At 31.3% G+C, this 15,402-nt stretch overlaps 2 protein-coding genes across 3 annotated transcripts; one reads left to right on the top strand and one right to left on the bottom strand.

Annotated features, from left to right (window-relative positions):
• Positions 1-375: 375 nt before the first annotated feature.
• LOC130797214 (vesicle-associated protein 2-2-like) lies at positions 376-8,124 on the bottom strand. 2 transcript variants are annotated; one of them, XM_057659710.1, is made up of 9 exons: positions 7,971-8,124; positions 7,378-7,454; positions 5,733-5,803; positions 5,542-5,623; positions 4,055-4,170; positions 3,873-3,980; positions 3,133-3,450; positions 1,353-1,430; positions 376-840 (listed from the first exon to the last, which is right to left on the bottom strand). In XM_057659710.1, the coding sequence occupies exons 2-9, from the start codon at positions 7,421-7,423 to the stop codon at positions 727-729; spliced, it is 933 nt and encodes a 310-aa protein (XP_057515693.1). In that variant the 5' UTR covers positions 7,424-7,454; positions 7,971-8,124; the 3' UTR covers positions 376-726. The 2 variants fall into 2 exon arrangements, with proteins under 2 accessions (XP_057515693.1, XP_057515694.1); XM_057659711.1 differs by having other exon boundaries at positions 7,977-8,124.
• Positions 8,125-12,210: 4,086 nt separating this feature from the next.
• On the top strand, positions 12,211-15,384 carry LOC130828950 (acyl carrier protein 2, chloroplastic-like). The gene is made up of 4 exons (XM_057694998.1): positions 12,211-12,516; positions 13,952-14,041; positions 14,381-14,503; positions 15,051-15,384. Exons 1-4 carry the CDS (start codon positions 12,451-12,453, stop codon positions 15,165-15,167), a joined length of 396 nt encoding a protein of 131 aa, XP_057550981.1. The 5' UTR covers positions 12,211-12,450; the 3' UTR covers positions 15,168-15,384.
• Positions 15,385-15,402: the final 18 nt, after the last annotated feature.

Genomic DNA, 15,402 nt, shown 5'->3' with positions numbered 1-15,402 from the left:
CACCATCTGTTCCTAAGAATTTGTTACACAACATGTAAAAAGCTCTCATTTCGATTTGCATTACGTAGCAAACTCAAAAGGACTCTTGCTACATGTGCTAATCTGAGTTATGTCGGAGCTTGCTCAACATGTAAAAAAATGTAATATAACTTTATGAAGCAGTTCATGAGATAATCTGAGTTATGTCGGAGCTAACTCAACTCGACACATTAAGGTCTCAAATTGATCATGAACTCGAGCCAAGTAATTCAAACAAGGCATTAAACAAGTCGATCGATCACAAGTAGCCCGCAAGTTAATGAATCCGATCAGCACTCCTGTATCTCCCTTTCAACTAAGATATTTGGCCACAACTGGAATGCTATATCTCTATAATTATCCACACAAACACTTGCAATAATCTGATACAGTAGTACAAAGAAGAGGCTAAAACATACTATATCTATATAACTATCAACACACAACAAAACGATTGTGACTCATATACTATCGAGTATTCTGAGTTACTCTCGTTCACTCGAGGAGTAATATAAAAGAGGGAGGATTTGTATGGTCATGTACAGATATATTATAAAAACACCTCAAAATCTAACATATGCACAATACCTCCTGGTTCCCAAAACTACTATCCCAGCTTAACCTGGCTCTGCAAATTACGCGGACAAGGGATACCTTCTTTTTATTCGAAGGGGCTAAGAGTGCGGATTGACACTCAACACTGATTTCTCACGGATGAAAGCCATATCCAGCAATGAGACTGAAGAGGGCTACCATGCAGACAAACAGAAGGGGAAATCCATCCTGTACTCTTCTTTCTACTTTTCTCGTTCTTAGAAAATCCTAAAATTCAATTTTACAAACAGAAGAATGTACATATATTAGCAACGAAACAAACACTGAAAAGATCATCAGCATTAAAGCATGTGAATAATACTCCGTATCTCAAACTATACTACTCCATATCCTAGGGATGGAAAAGTGGGAGTTGAACTAAAAAAAATCATGACATTGCAATGCATTCTTTCTGCGGAAGCTTTTTTCAATAGTAAAGGTTTGAAATTGTAAAATTCTTTAGTCAGGATACAGTGAACTGCTTAAATTTCTAGATCTATATCAGAAGTCTGTTGCAATTTTTAGCAGGTTAGAGAATCCCTAAAGGCAAGGGGAAAAGGGAAGTAGGCAGTGAAAATCAAACCCGTTGCAAGAGTGGCAAGAGTTAAATGGGAAAGTTATCGACCATTAAGTTACCCATGATCCTCAAGTCCGTTGCATTAAAATACTTTTATGACATTAGAATGGAAGTTCTGATAATTAGATTAGAACATAGAGAAAGAAAATGGGTTTAAGACTACCATTTCTTGTTTCAGTGACTCCCTTTCTTGAATGACTTGCCTCCTGTCTTCCGTCAAATTTGAAATGGTCATTTCGGCCTGCAGGAAAAGTATGGTTATTGTCCAACGTCAATTATAGAAAATATTGAAAGCATAGGGTTAAGACTTTGGACGATCATTGAAATTTTTTTAATGGTTTTGTAGCCGACCCCAATCATTTGGGACTATGGCTTTAGTTGACTGATAACACAGGAAAGTCATAAAAAGGGTTATGCAATCATATTAAATATGTCACAGACTTTGTTTAAACCAAGAGGAAAACTAAAACCCTCTAAAAACGTAGAGTAACGCATTTAAAAATCTATTACAGAGGTGACAGGAGGGATCATCATTGTAATTTAGCTGCCAGAAATATCATTGTAGATGACTATATATGAAGACTCGTACAAATGGAGATATGCTAATTCTTTCCTTGCATGTAGACGACTAATCATCATAAGGATAACTAGGAATTGATTTTGGAATTCGAGAAGAAAATGATTCAAGAATTTGAGATCACAAATCTTAGACCCCTCAATTATTTTCTCAGAATTGAAGTTGATCAAAGTTAGAGGAAATTTTCATTCGCCAAAAGAAATACACAGAAGCCAGAAGGTCTAAAATGGAAGTTTATGCTAGAAAATTGCAATCATGTCACAACTACACTCTAGTAAATGAAAGTTGTGAAAGAACGACGGAAAGGAGAAAGCAGATTAAAGAATCATGAAGCATGATAGGTAGCTTACTTTATCTTACTGCAACAACCAACCAACAAGTTGCATATTAAGATTTATGCAAAGTCCTAGACAAATTCATCTGAGAGCAGCAAAGAGACTTCTAAGATATGTGAGGTGAACATTAGGCCATGATATTCAGTTTTAGACCATGACTACTAGCCCAAGAGTAGTTGGTTTCACATATATTGATATATTGATTGAGCAGGATCTCTTAATGATATGAAGAGCACGTCTGGCTAAACTTTTACACTAGGAAATGGAGTATTTTCTTAGTCATCTTAGAAGCAAGATACAATAGTCCAATCTATAGCAGAAGCAGAATACCAAGCAATTTAGCTAAGAGAGATAATGTCAAATATTAGTGAAGCTCAAGGAGGAGCTACAGGTATCCATTGTGATAGTGTTTTTGCGATAGCAATTTCTAAGAATCCTATCTTTGGTCTAAAGCTCAGAATAATGGTGAAGTCAAGTTAGTTGACATTGATGGAAAAGATCGGTTAGCTAAAATTTTCACTAAAGCGAATCTAAAGGGAAGATTCGAGAAGCTTAGAGGCTTACATGGAATGAAGACCAAAAGTCTCAAGGTAAAGTGTTAGTTAGTGAGACTTTTAAGTATGGTCTAGAAACCTTTAGCATGGTTGAAGACTCTTAGTATGCTTTTATTAATAAAGTACATGTATAAGTCTAGATTCATAGAAGAAAGAGTTAAGAGTTATTATGTGTATGTGAAAGACCAAAGGTTGTGACTCTTCAAAGATCACCATTATTAGTAGGCCACTTCAAACCCCTATATAAAGAGATCTTGCACTCATCATTGTATTACAACACAATCTTCCAATTACTTAAATCTTCCTCTTTTACAAACTCTCTAGCCTCTTCTTCCCTCCGCAAGGACTCTTAACCTTAAAGAAGCTAAAGTGTAAGCACAAAGCTAACAAGAAAAGAGCAACACAAGGGTGGCGGGGACAAACAAAGAGGAAAAATGGAAGGAAAGCATAACATCATCGATCTATATATTGACTGACCTTGCTTAGCTTTGACTCAAGTTCATGCAATTTGGATTTCATTTCTTCAACATCCCTAAATAATCTTTGTTCCTCATCATCCGTTGACATTCTTGATTCGATTACTTTTGATTCCTCATTGATTCTTGTCATTGGTTCTACATCTTTAGTAACTTCAGTCTCCACATCTTTCTGCACACTTGAAACAACAGCATCGATCGGTTCAATTTTCATCAGCTTAGTTTTTTCTGATTTTACATCTTGAGTAGGAGTAACATCTGCATCCTTCACTGGCTTAGAGTCATCATTTATAACTTGTGACTCAACATTTGCATCAGCCTATAGAATTTAAAAATAAATATAAGATGCTTTTTTGATCAGTGAAAAAATATAAGATATCAACAATTAGTTTATCTTATTAGAAACAGAAAATGTGACACAAACTTAAACATTATTACTTTGCCCCATTGCCACATAAGTACATAGTTTGCTATTTTTGATAAATCAGAAACGGACATAACTTGAATAAAAAGCAAGCTGAAGTTTCAAAAAAAAAAAAGAAAAAAAGAAAAAAAAAACCATCTAAATTAGTATCAAACCCAATATGTGGGGGCCTCAATTTCAATGCATGAGCAAGACTGCAAACAAGGATACAAGACCGAAAGATACTATTATTTTGCTGCACACAATGCAATTGGATATTGGATACTATACACAATAATATATATCTTACTCTAATTGTATTAGTGTCTGGTAGTTACCTGCTTCAGTATTTCGTTGGTGGTTGACTCTGGGGAATGGGGTGCTTTGAAAACGAGGTTCACCCTCATTTTAATGTCTTCAACAAATTTCACACCATCTTTAGAGAACTACAAGGAAAACAATAGCCACAGCAATTAGTAGACATCAACGTATAAATTTAGTGTCAACAAATGATGAATACCATTTCAGATGTAATATCCTCTTCCAATGTTCCATCGGGAACAATTGTGCTTTGAACCAGGAACTTGTCTTTGCATGCCAGCTCAACTGAAGCTGTTTTTATAGCTTGCATGATAACTGCATCAACAAAAAGAACCAAGACCGACAGTAACTTTAGCAACTAATATGATATGAGAGAGAAATGTAACCAAGTGAGAAGGGACAAAGAAGATGTCATAAATCCTACTGGCTACGCTCCCCTGATCTAATAGAAGAAACCATCATGCAAGTAATCCAGTTATCTTTTGTTTCATTGACACTAAGTGCTAAAGCAGGAGGCCTAACTAAGCTGTCTTTAGCTATTAACTGTGCATGCACAAATACTGATTTTGAACATAAGTGTACTTCAACAAGAAATAAAGAACAACATAAAAAAAAGAAGAGAATTAGCTTCTTGAGGCACCAAATACAAAAGGAGACTTATAAAAACAGTGAGAAAATGACTAACATGGGATCATAACGCAAGATCAAAAGCTAATCACAGTTTTTGGAGCATTAAGATATTGCTAGAGATAATTAATCAATTACCAACTCTCTTGTGACTTATCTTTCTCTTTACAAATACTAAAATTCACTTCTTCAATACTAAATTTGATCCTAAACAAAACAGAAATTTTTTATAAATTCTAGGAAAATAAGAAGAAAAGAATGACGCCGATGCACTATGACAAAATACACACAATTCAACTAGATGCTAGCTTAGCAAACGCATCAAGCATCCACAAGTATGGAATTAGGGTAAATACAATGCCAAAAATTCAACCTTCCATTCCCTCTAGTAAACCTAATAATCATAAATTGAACGATGTAAATCTCACAGCACCCGGTAACACAAGAAAGATGACCGAAAATAATGCATGAAACATTCACGTTAAGCACCCTCATTTTAAAAGGTTTTAGTTATCTACTTATTTGGTAGTGCACTTTCGTGGTATTAGAAAGCTCGTAATTTACCTGAAACTTTAATAATCAAAACTACACTAAACAGTCCTGCACCAGTTGCTTACTTTAGTTATGCACACAAAAAATCTCATGGGGCAACATAAACACTAGACTCGTCAATTTATAGTACTTCGGTCTTCAGTTGCTTCCTGAGTTCAAAAGTTCTCAACTCTAAGTGACAGCTGCTTTACCATAGGAACAAATAATTTGTATACACACGTAGCATATTTGGATCCCTTAGAGGTACACAACATTGCCAAATCCCCGAAACAAAAAAAAAATGATAGGACACTTTTTATTTCATGGGCGAATTATATCTACGTTGGCCATTATGGAAATAGTACTATTATCATCACATTTAACTCAATAAAATTTTGGCTAATTACTAGCCAAAGTTAAACAACCTATGATAACCCAAGCTGAATTCAACTTAGAGATCCAGGTAGCATTTTTTTCATTTTGATATGGAAATCTAGGTAGTATTAAGCAAGCTATATAATGGCATACCAACGAATTCATGAACCGATTTGGGCTGAATAACACCAACATTAGGCCGCACACAATATTTCTTGGGTGATGTAGTCTTAACCTGCAACAATCAAGTAAAAATCATCATAATCTGAACAAACAGAGTAACAAAATTTCATATAAAAAGGCACCAAACACAGTCAAACCCAACTAAAACAATCAAATTGTACCTTGAAGGCAAGATGTTGATCTGTTTTGTTGACGAGGCGGACAGTACACTTGCTCTGTTTGTTTAGTTCAACTACAAGCCCAAAATGTAATTTTTTAATCAAAAAAAAAGAAGTAAAACGCGCATTATGAATTTCAAGTTGATAAACAGATAGAATTATATCAATACATATGAAGTAGCATTTTCAGTATTCATGAATCATGAGTAAATGTCAAAGCCCCAGGATATGAAGAACTCCAAACTCTTTATCAGAATTCAGAAGTAACATGGAGGTGGACCAGGTAGTACCATGCCGACTTGACTTAGGATCAAATTACGTGTATACCACCACCGTGTGACTCACACTATACACTAACACTATACACCAAAAAGTATTCACGAGCAACTTTGCAATTCAATATCTATTACTATTGAGTTAAGCTATACAAAAAGTAATCAATTGAGTATCCAACTTTAAATATTAATCCATGAGATACTCAACTTTGATAAAATAGCATTTGACTACCTAATTTGCCAAAATTAACCAATCAAGTACTCAATAATAATAAGTAAATTACATTCATAAAAAAGTGAACTAAATAACCAATTAAAAAACTAATTATAAATCAGGCTAAAATTTTTATTGTTGAACATGTTTCACTATGAAAGTAAATTTTTTTAAATATGTATACAAATATATAATTCACTGTCTAATTCGCTAAAAATAAATTCATTCATAATTTTTGTATATTACTATATATTTCATAATTGAATTTATTTGAGCTACAATGTACTATTAAGAACATCTAATGCACCAAACCAACAGGTAGTAAGGAAACATGATACCCAATTGATTGAATTTAACATTTAATTTTGGATGGAGTGAAAAACGATTTTGGGATGACGGCTAGAATGTGACCTTTTAATCCTTCACCTAATTCACCAATTAAGAATTATAGACTTAAATTTGGGTTATTTCAAAATGTAAAAAAGTAATGTAACCCAAAATATTGATGTTTATCTCTTCAAAAAAAATTAATTATCTACTCTGATCCATGCACAACTTTTCCTTAATGGAAGAGTTTTCTTTTCTAATTTTTCACTTCTTTAGATGATCAAACCGATCAGATTTTTCTAGTCTTAATTTTTCAAACCTAGTTTTAAAATATTGATATATTATAAATATATAAACAAAAAATTAAATTAATACACATAATTTGAATCCATAGTATGAATCTCAATATATCAGTCCATATATCGTAGAACTAATATATTCAACTATGAGATATATACTAATAAAGATAAAATTATGAATGCGCTTATTTTAAGAGAAATAGATAATAACTTTACTTCTAATTAGTATTAGTTTTTTCCAATCATAGCTTAACAAGTTCAACAATAAGAATTTTAACATGATTCATTATTTTTTTATTTGTTATCATATTTACTTTGTTATTATTGAGTACTCTATTAATCCATTAAATATTAATTAATTTTGACAAAATCAAAGTTGAGTATGATTGCTTTTTTCAAAGTTGGGTACCAAAGTTTAGCTTAACTTATTACTGTTGATTATAATTACCACAATTTTACAACTAATAATTGAAAAAAAAAAAAAAAAACGGAGCAATTGATTGAAAAGTAAAATAAAAGATAAAGTAACTAACCAACAAATTTAAGCTCACGAGGTTGAATTTCCAACTGCGAACTCATGATTTCTTCCTTGTGATGATCAACTTACTCCCTGCAATTTCAACAAATAAATTATAATTATGAATTTATGATCACTTTTTTTTCTCATGACAGTGCGAAAAAGTATGGGATCATTGAGGAAGAAAGAGAACTACGATAACTTTAATTGAAGCCCGTTAAAGTTTATAAAAAAGAAAATTGAAGTAAAATCACGCGGAAAAAAGCAATACCAGAATATTCGAAAAAAAGTACAAATTTCGAAAAGTATACTAAAAAAAATTGGATCGAAAATAGCAAATCAAGTACAGAATCAGATTCAGAATTTCAAATTTCATCAAAAATAAAATGTACGAAAGAATGTACGAATAAGTAATTAAATTTTCAAAAACATTAAATAGAGAAAGAGATCGTACAATAATGGAAAGAATAATAAAAATAATAATGGATGATCTAAAATTGAAATGCGTGACAATGGTGGTAAGATCAGTTTTAGTAAACAATTAATAATTGCAATAAATGATGATAATAATTATGATTTTGAAGAAGAAATAGGAGAATGCAGAAGTACTGTTACAAAATAGGTGTTGATGCTTGAAATGGTATCTTGACTGTAACAATGGCGTCGATGAGAGAGAAAAACGGTGGAAAAGGGGAAAGAGCGAGAAGGAAGTAAAAATGGGAGACTGTAATGGTGAAGGTGATGTTTTAAAAGGAGTTTGGTGTGAAGTGTGAACCGTGTGGTGTTTTTTAATGGTAAGTTCAAGATTTTGTTAATTAATTAATCAATTACGATTATTTTCCTTTAAGTTCCCTTTAGTTTACCAGATTTTTATTATTTTAATTAATTTTTATGATTTAACATTTGTTTTTACCAATTAAAATTAAATTAAAAATAACTTTGTTATAACTGACTTTTACTAATTAAATTTAATTTTTTAACAGTATTACTTATTGGTATTAGTATGTAAGGGTAAATATGTAATTATGTATTATGAATACATAATTGCATATTTATTCTTACACACTAATACTAATATTACTAATTAAAATTGATTTTTAGATTTAAACTATAACATAATTGAACCATCAAAATTGATTGTAACTGTTTTTTTGTGACTAAAACTGTTTTTTACTAATTAAGACTAATTTTTACTAATTATAATTGATCTTTACTTATTAAAATTAATTTTTACGGATTACCTACAACACATGGCAATTTGAATTTGCTTTATTTTAATTTTTAGACATGATTCATATTTTTTTAATTTTTATCTATACCAAACAACCAATTTACCTTTGTACATCATTAACACATTTTGGGATTGAAGGAGTAAATTTAAATTGATATTTTGATTTGGTGAAGTTACTTGTGAATCAAAATGTGTTGATTCAGATATTTTGATGTATTTTGATGAGTTTTTAGAGATAATATTTTAGCTTGAGTTTATACTAATTTTTGAATTTATATAAATATCTTAACAATTTATATTTAATTTTTATATGCAGATTATTTCAAGTTTAAGTTTGATTTTTATATATACAAATTATTTCAAGTTAAAAAATCAATTCATTATTGAGAAAGACATTTAAACATAGTTGTATTATTCAACTTTTTTATTTGTTCTTTTGTCAATTGCATGGGCCATTTGGTCTTTGGGTGGCAATAAGTGTGTCAAAACAACACAAATTGATGTAAGAGAAAAGAGACGATCTTAATTGGGCTGGCCTTTAGATTTTTCAAAAATACAAAAATGAAAAATGTAGTGTAACTACATGCCTATTCGGTAGAGGTTTAAGGTATCTTAAATAGGTATTTAGGATATGTGAAGTAGGGATTTACAGTATGTCAAGTAGGTATTTTTAATATGCTAATTTGTCAAGTAGGTATTGTAGGTGTTTAGGTTATTTGCTGTAAGAGTTTAAGTTATATGCTATAGGTGTTTAGGTTATTTGCTGTAAGTATTTTTTGTTATGTATTATAGGTAATTTTGTATGTATTTGGGGTAGGTATTTATTTATGTTCTATAAGAGTTTATATTATCTCTGTAGATGTTTAGATAGTTTGATGTATTAGATTTATGTTATGTGCTATGGCCTATGGGGGTGTATATGTCTACTTTAGTATGCAAAAATACTTATTATAACTAGTTTAAAATGCTTATATCAACTATTTAAAATGCCTACTTTAGTATGCAAAATGTCTACTAAAAAACTAGTTCAAATGCCAACTAAAACTTGTTCAAAATACCTATTAAAAATTATAGTTGGTGTTTTTATAAAATCCATGCACGTACTAGGTATTTTTGTAAATTGAGTTGGGCTTTAAAAGCCATATTCCAAAGACACAGTCTCTCAAAAGACCTATTATTATATTAATTGTTGGATGTTATATTAACATTGGGATACTTAAAATATCGACTTATGAGTTGTGATTCAAGATCTATTATAAATAGAGAGTAAAATATGAAGTATGATAGTTCTTTAGGTTTCGTTTATAATTGTTTAGAAATTTTAGAGCAATTAAGCAATTTGGTAAGAAATTATCTTATTGTGAGAAAAACCTAAAATTTAAAAATAAATATTTTAATATTTAAAGCGAATGCTACTTAAATGAAAATTTGTCAATAATAAATGCCTAAACTAAAGCATAAGCATAAGCTTAAAAAACTACATAACCATCTTTGCACTAGAAAAATCTAGTATTGTTTGGTTCGTGTTTGGACCCTATAAATTTTTTTTAATCTTATTTACTTAACTTACCCATCAAATTTTATTTTTGCACTTCACATGTAACATTCTTTTTGAGACAGGGGAGTAACAAATAGAGTTGTGCAATGAGTTGAATAAGCATGTAAAATTGATTAAAACTTCTTATAATAAAATATTTGCTTTTGTCAAATAAAATTAGATTATAGACTATTATAAATTAATATTAAAATTAATGTATTCTAATTCAACCAAAAATAATAATGATAAAAATACATTTAAGGCCCGTATAGAGCCCGTTTTATTTTTATTTAACATAAAAGACTTATTTAAGGTCCAATCTACTTAAACTTTTATATTTAACAGTCAGATCTGAAAACCAATGCACCATTGCATAGCTCTATAACATATACACCAAATTTAATACTTCTAGTAAATTATCACAAACTTAATGGTTATTATTTATAATATATTTTCTCATTTACTTTTTACAATTTTTAAATTATGTGTTTAAAGTTTAATATTGTTATTATTATTGCATTTCATATGTATGTTAGCAAGTTAATAACATAAGTTTACAATTAATATTTTGTTAGCTAAATAACAATTTTTTTTCTAGTTAGTTTATTTTCTAAAATGATCTTCCATCTTATAAACATTTTTTGTGTGCTGAGTTAATTCATTCCAAAGAAATCATTTTTATTTTACATTAGTAGTTATATACTATTTATAATGAGTAATTTATATCAAAATGTTAGTTTTAAAATCGTACATGACATAAATATCTATATAAATTTTTCTAATATTATTTACGGAATTGAATCCCTTTTCATTCAATACTAAACTCTCATATTTTTCTAAAAAAAACTCTTTTTAACAATGATATAAGTTTATATGAACCAAATATCACGAGTTATTCTTGTGTGACACCATTTTTCGGTAAAATAACCTCAAATAAAAAGTCAATATTTTCATAATAAATATGTAATGGACAATTAACCTATATATAACGATATTTTCATTTGTGAAGTATCATTTGCTAAGACAAAGTTTCTGGCTTACTTCCACTTTTCACTTAATTTATGTACCCCACACTTTGGTACACAAATTCCATATGGTCATCTAGTTGGGAAGATGCACAAAAGTCTAGCCTTAATTGCTAAGGCATTTAAAACTTTATGTAGTCTTTAACCTACCTTGATCATCAATACATTTCCTTGGTCAATATTTGTCAAATTTTAATTCATCGTAATCATCCAACATTCTATCCAGTGTATCCAACTCATGAAAAACTATGAACAAAGTCTGGGGAGGAAAGGACGACGACAACTTATACCTATAAAGGAGAGCACGCCAAAAGAGTCCCCCGGCTCGAGAAAGATAAGGAGATGTAACTACACGGGAAAGATAAAATAAATGCCTATAAATAAAAAAAATAAGTAGAACCAACTACAAAATAAAAGAAAATAAAAATACTAAGTATGTCAACACTAATTACTAAGTATAATTTTAATTTCTACCGATAATTTTTATCTTATAGTGAGACAGCATCGTATAAAAATTATTGTATAACTTATACAAGTATATTCATATAACATGATATTTGGTATCACATAGCAACGGCTGACCCACAAGCCAAAACCCAGGCCTTACTCGTGCCATAGGTGGTGGCGCACGACATTCCCCAAATGATGTCACGACCAATTTGAGGCATACCTCTTCAGATTTCATCTCGTGCTTAGACAAGCTACAGACTAAGTCGTGCCATGCATAGTCGTGTTCTGTCTTGGCTACTCACATGCCAATTCGATTCACTTTCATCTTTAGATTTCGCTCATTTCACATGAAAGATGATCTATTCCAAGAAATAGCATCACTATAAACAACTCTAGTTCAAACTTCAAAGCGAGAGTTTAAGAGAAGTGGGGTAAGGGCATCTAAGTTTGGTGTATCGGTTCATTGATCAGTAATATATATTTCTTCCGTCTTATTATACTTTCTACATTTATATAATTGAAACATTTTTAATTACTTACTATATTGTTATTTTTTTGGCAAAAAAAAATTATGTAAATATCTATTTTGCTATTAATTTTTTTTATATTTTATTAATAAAGGTTATAATGATTTTTTAATATAAAAATACTAGGATAATTTTTAATTCTTGTAAAAAAGCTTATGTAGCAGGGTAAAACAGAACAAAGAGTAACTGTAAACAAAACTCTCACGATCTTCGTATTCTCCGTCCGATCTCTTATTTTAACCTCTACGCTCTCTCTCTCCTCTTGCGGCAGTCTTCCTCTCCTCTCACACTCTTTTTCTCTCATTTTTCTCGCTCTGCAATGGCTTCCAGCACTGGATCATCCATGTCCGTCAAGTGCTGTCCTCAACGTTGTCTTCGGAGCTCGGTATAATTCGTTCTTCTCTTCTTAAATTAACTTATTGATTGATCTTCTTGTTTTTCGGATCTTCTTTTCATTTTATGAAATATAGGAGTATGTGATTCGGTTTTGTTTTGATCTTTTTTGGATACAGTTAGTTAAAACTGTTGTTTTTTTTATTGATCTGCATTGCTTGATCCTTGTATTTTTTATGGTGATCGTTTGGTAAGGGATTCAGTTGGTTTGATCCCCGAAAGTTTTAGTGTGAATTATAAACGATGTGATTTATCATCGAATCTTTCATTTTATTGCGTTTTTGTTATGATTTTAATCAGTCATAAATGTACCTACTTTGATGATTTATTTACTGCTAAACGATGGTGACCAATTTTTGTTGTCGTTTTTTGCTTTTAAAAATATTGTATTTTCCAGTTTAAGTTTTATGCTGGTGTGGCCCTGAGTTTTAAAAACGTACCTTACGAATATGTAAAACAATTCCACTATCTTATGCGCTACTCCATGGATCAGAAAAATGTTGGATGTTTGGAAAGGATCTTAGTAAGAAAATAGGAGCAGTGGAAATGTGTTTGTTTTGTTGAATGAGCGAACATACCTTGAGGGGGATTTAAAACGAAGATATGAGAAAGGAGTTTAATAGCCTCAATTACTGAGGAGAAGAAATAAGATTGTTTAAGATGGTTTGGATATGTGTAAAGACTATAAACCAATAAAGACGATAGAAAGTTAGATCTAATGGGATTTGAAAAGGGGCAATGAAGACATAAAATGACCTAGAGAGCAAGAGTGGAGAAGGATAAAGAATAATGTAGGATTTGACGTTGAGATGCCAGAAAATTGAAATGAATGGAAAAGGATAAAGGATAATGTAGGATTATTAAAAAAACCAATCTTTTAAGATTAAAGCCTAGGCATTGTTGTTTTGTTGTTGGCTATTTTGAATTATTTGAAAGTTGATTATTAAGAAACTTATTTTTATTAATTAAGTTAATAATGTTATTTTGCTGCGTTTTCTATTCTGTTTTTCCATGTTTCCTTGATTTTACAAGATTTTTTTTTTGATCTCTAATCTGTGGAATGATCTAGTTTCTATTAAGGTTCTGATGAATAATGACAATGAGAAGCTCGTCTTTTAGTTGCACTCTATCATGAATTTGGCTGATCTCTTTGATGCGGATTAAGAATATGTAACCTTACCCTTACAAAAGAAAGATGGGAAGATTTATGGGAGAAGAGGAAACACGAGAATGATGTACCACCCAAACTGTTAGATTTTACATGCTGCTTTCCAATTTGTTTATTTTCTGTTTTTGATAAACTTGGTATACAGTATACTAGCAACAGATGACTATTACAAATAAATGATTCAGTTTGATGAGCATTGAATTTCTGGTTTTTATATGATGTTATATGTTTCTTATGATCAATTGAATTTCTTCGACAGTTGATCTACAACAATTATGCTCTGAAGTCGTCAGTGTCATTCGTGAGGACAAATCCAAGGGCACCCCTTCGCTTCCGGGTCTCTTGTGCTGTATGGTTTTTTTTCTTGTCATACTCTCTTCTGTTTTTTCTTTTAGTCTTTATTGTATGTTTGCTTTATTGACGTATGAACCAGCAATACCTGAGGTTTTTTTTTCTGTAATTTTGGCTTTTGCTCATCAGTACATAATGTGATGTTGCAACATTTGAAGTATGATTATGAATTGAGGTCTTCTGACATTAGATGTGTAAACTGTAAATTTGTAATGGCCCGACTTACTTTTTAACATCATTAGGCTTTCATCAAAACATTTACCTTGGTATCTCAGTAGTAGTTCCTTTTAGTTTTTGGAGCGTGTCATTGTAAGATGCGTTTTGTGTCCTTAAGCAGGCTAACACAGAGACTGTCAACAAGGTCAGTGCTATCGTGAGGAAGCAGTTGGCTTTGACAGAGGACAGGGAAGTTACTGGTGAAACAAAGTTCTCGGAACTTGGTGCTGATTCACTTGACACAGTAAGTATCTTTTGTTTATTTACTGCTTCAGAACTTTTTAAACATAAATCCGCCTTCCTTATCCCACATTTAGGAAGTACATTCACTAAGGAAGTGATGCAATTGTAGTAGTATAACACTACGCTGTTTTTTGAGCTGATAGCCTGGTGGCAGTACATGTTTCTAATTTCCGCTTAAACTTGCATGTATATGATACACTGTTACTTTGGATAACTCTTGTTTGTTACACACTTTCTAAGAAATTAGAGTAACCTATGTTACAACATCATACCTTATGGTTATCTTGTTAGATGTAATTTCCTCACTCTTTATAAATTCCACCAGCAAAGTGCTGAGTTTTGATCTTTCGCATTCTTGTCTGTTCCAATCTCGATCTACTAGGGGTACCACTGTAGTAGTAGTAGTATTTCAGTAGTTGCATACTTGTGAACCCCAATTTCAGTCCGATTGGAGTGAAGGTGTATTTATGTAGAATAGAAGAACTGCCATCAATTTCTTCCCGATCTGCGTTTTTCTAAGTTAACTAGCTTGATGCCGTTTTTTGCAGGTTGAGATTGTGATGAAACTTGAGGAGGAATTTTGTGTCACTGTTGAGGAAGAGAGTGCCCAAAATATCACAACTATTAAAGAAGCTGCAGATCTTATCGACTCACTCAAGAAGTAGATCCCTCCATATTAACATGGATAAAAATGCTGGGGTTGTAGGATTCAGTATTTAAAATTTTTTTCTTTTGGTTTTCCCCATAATGCGTGTTCTTTTAGATTAGACTTCAAGTTCAACATTTTGACGAGTATGCCAAAACGGTCATCTTGAGTTGCATGTTTTCAGCATAAATTAATATATATTGCCTCCGATTAAAAAAATCAATGCTCGATGGTTTTATCGCTTTCCAGTTTCC

This window comes from Amaranthus tricolor, chromosome 12 (assembly GCF_026212465.1).
Source record: "Amaranthus tricolor cultivar Red isolate AtriRed21 chromosome 12, ASM2621246v1, whole genome shotgun sequence".
Lineage (NCBI taxonomy): Eukaryota > Viridiplantae > Streptophyta > Magnoliopsida > Caryophyllales > Amaranthaceae > Amaranthus > Amaranthus tricolor.
The sequence above is the reverse complement of the archived record's forward strand: the minus strand, read 5'-3'. Positions and strand labels throughout refer to the sequence as shown.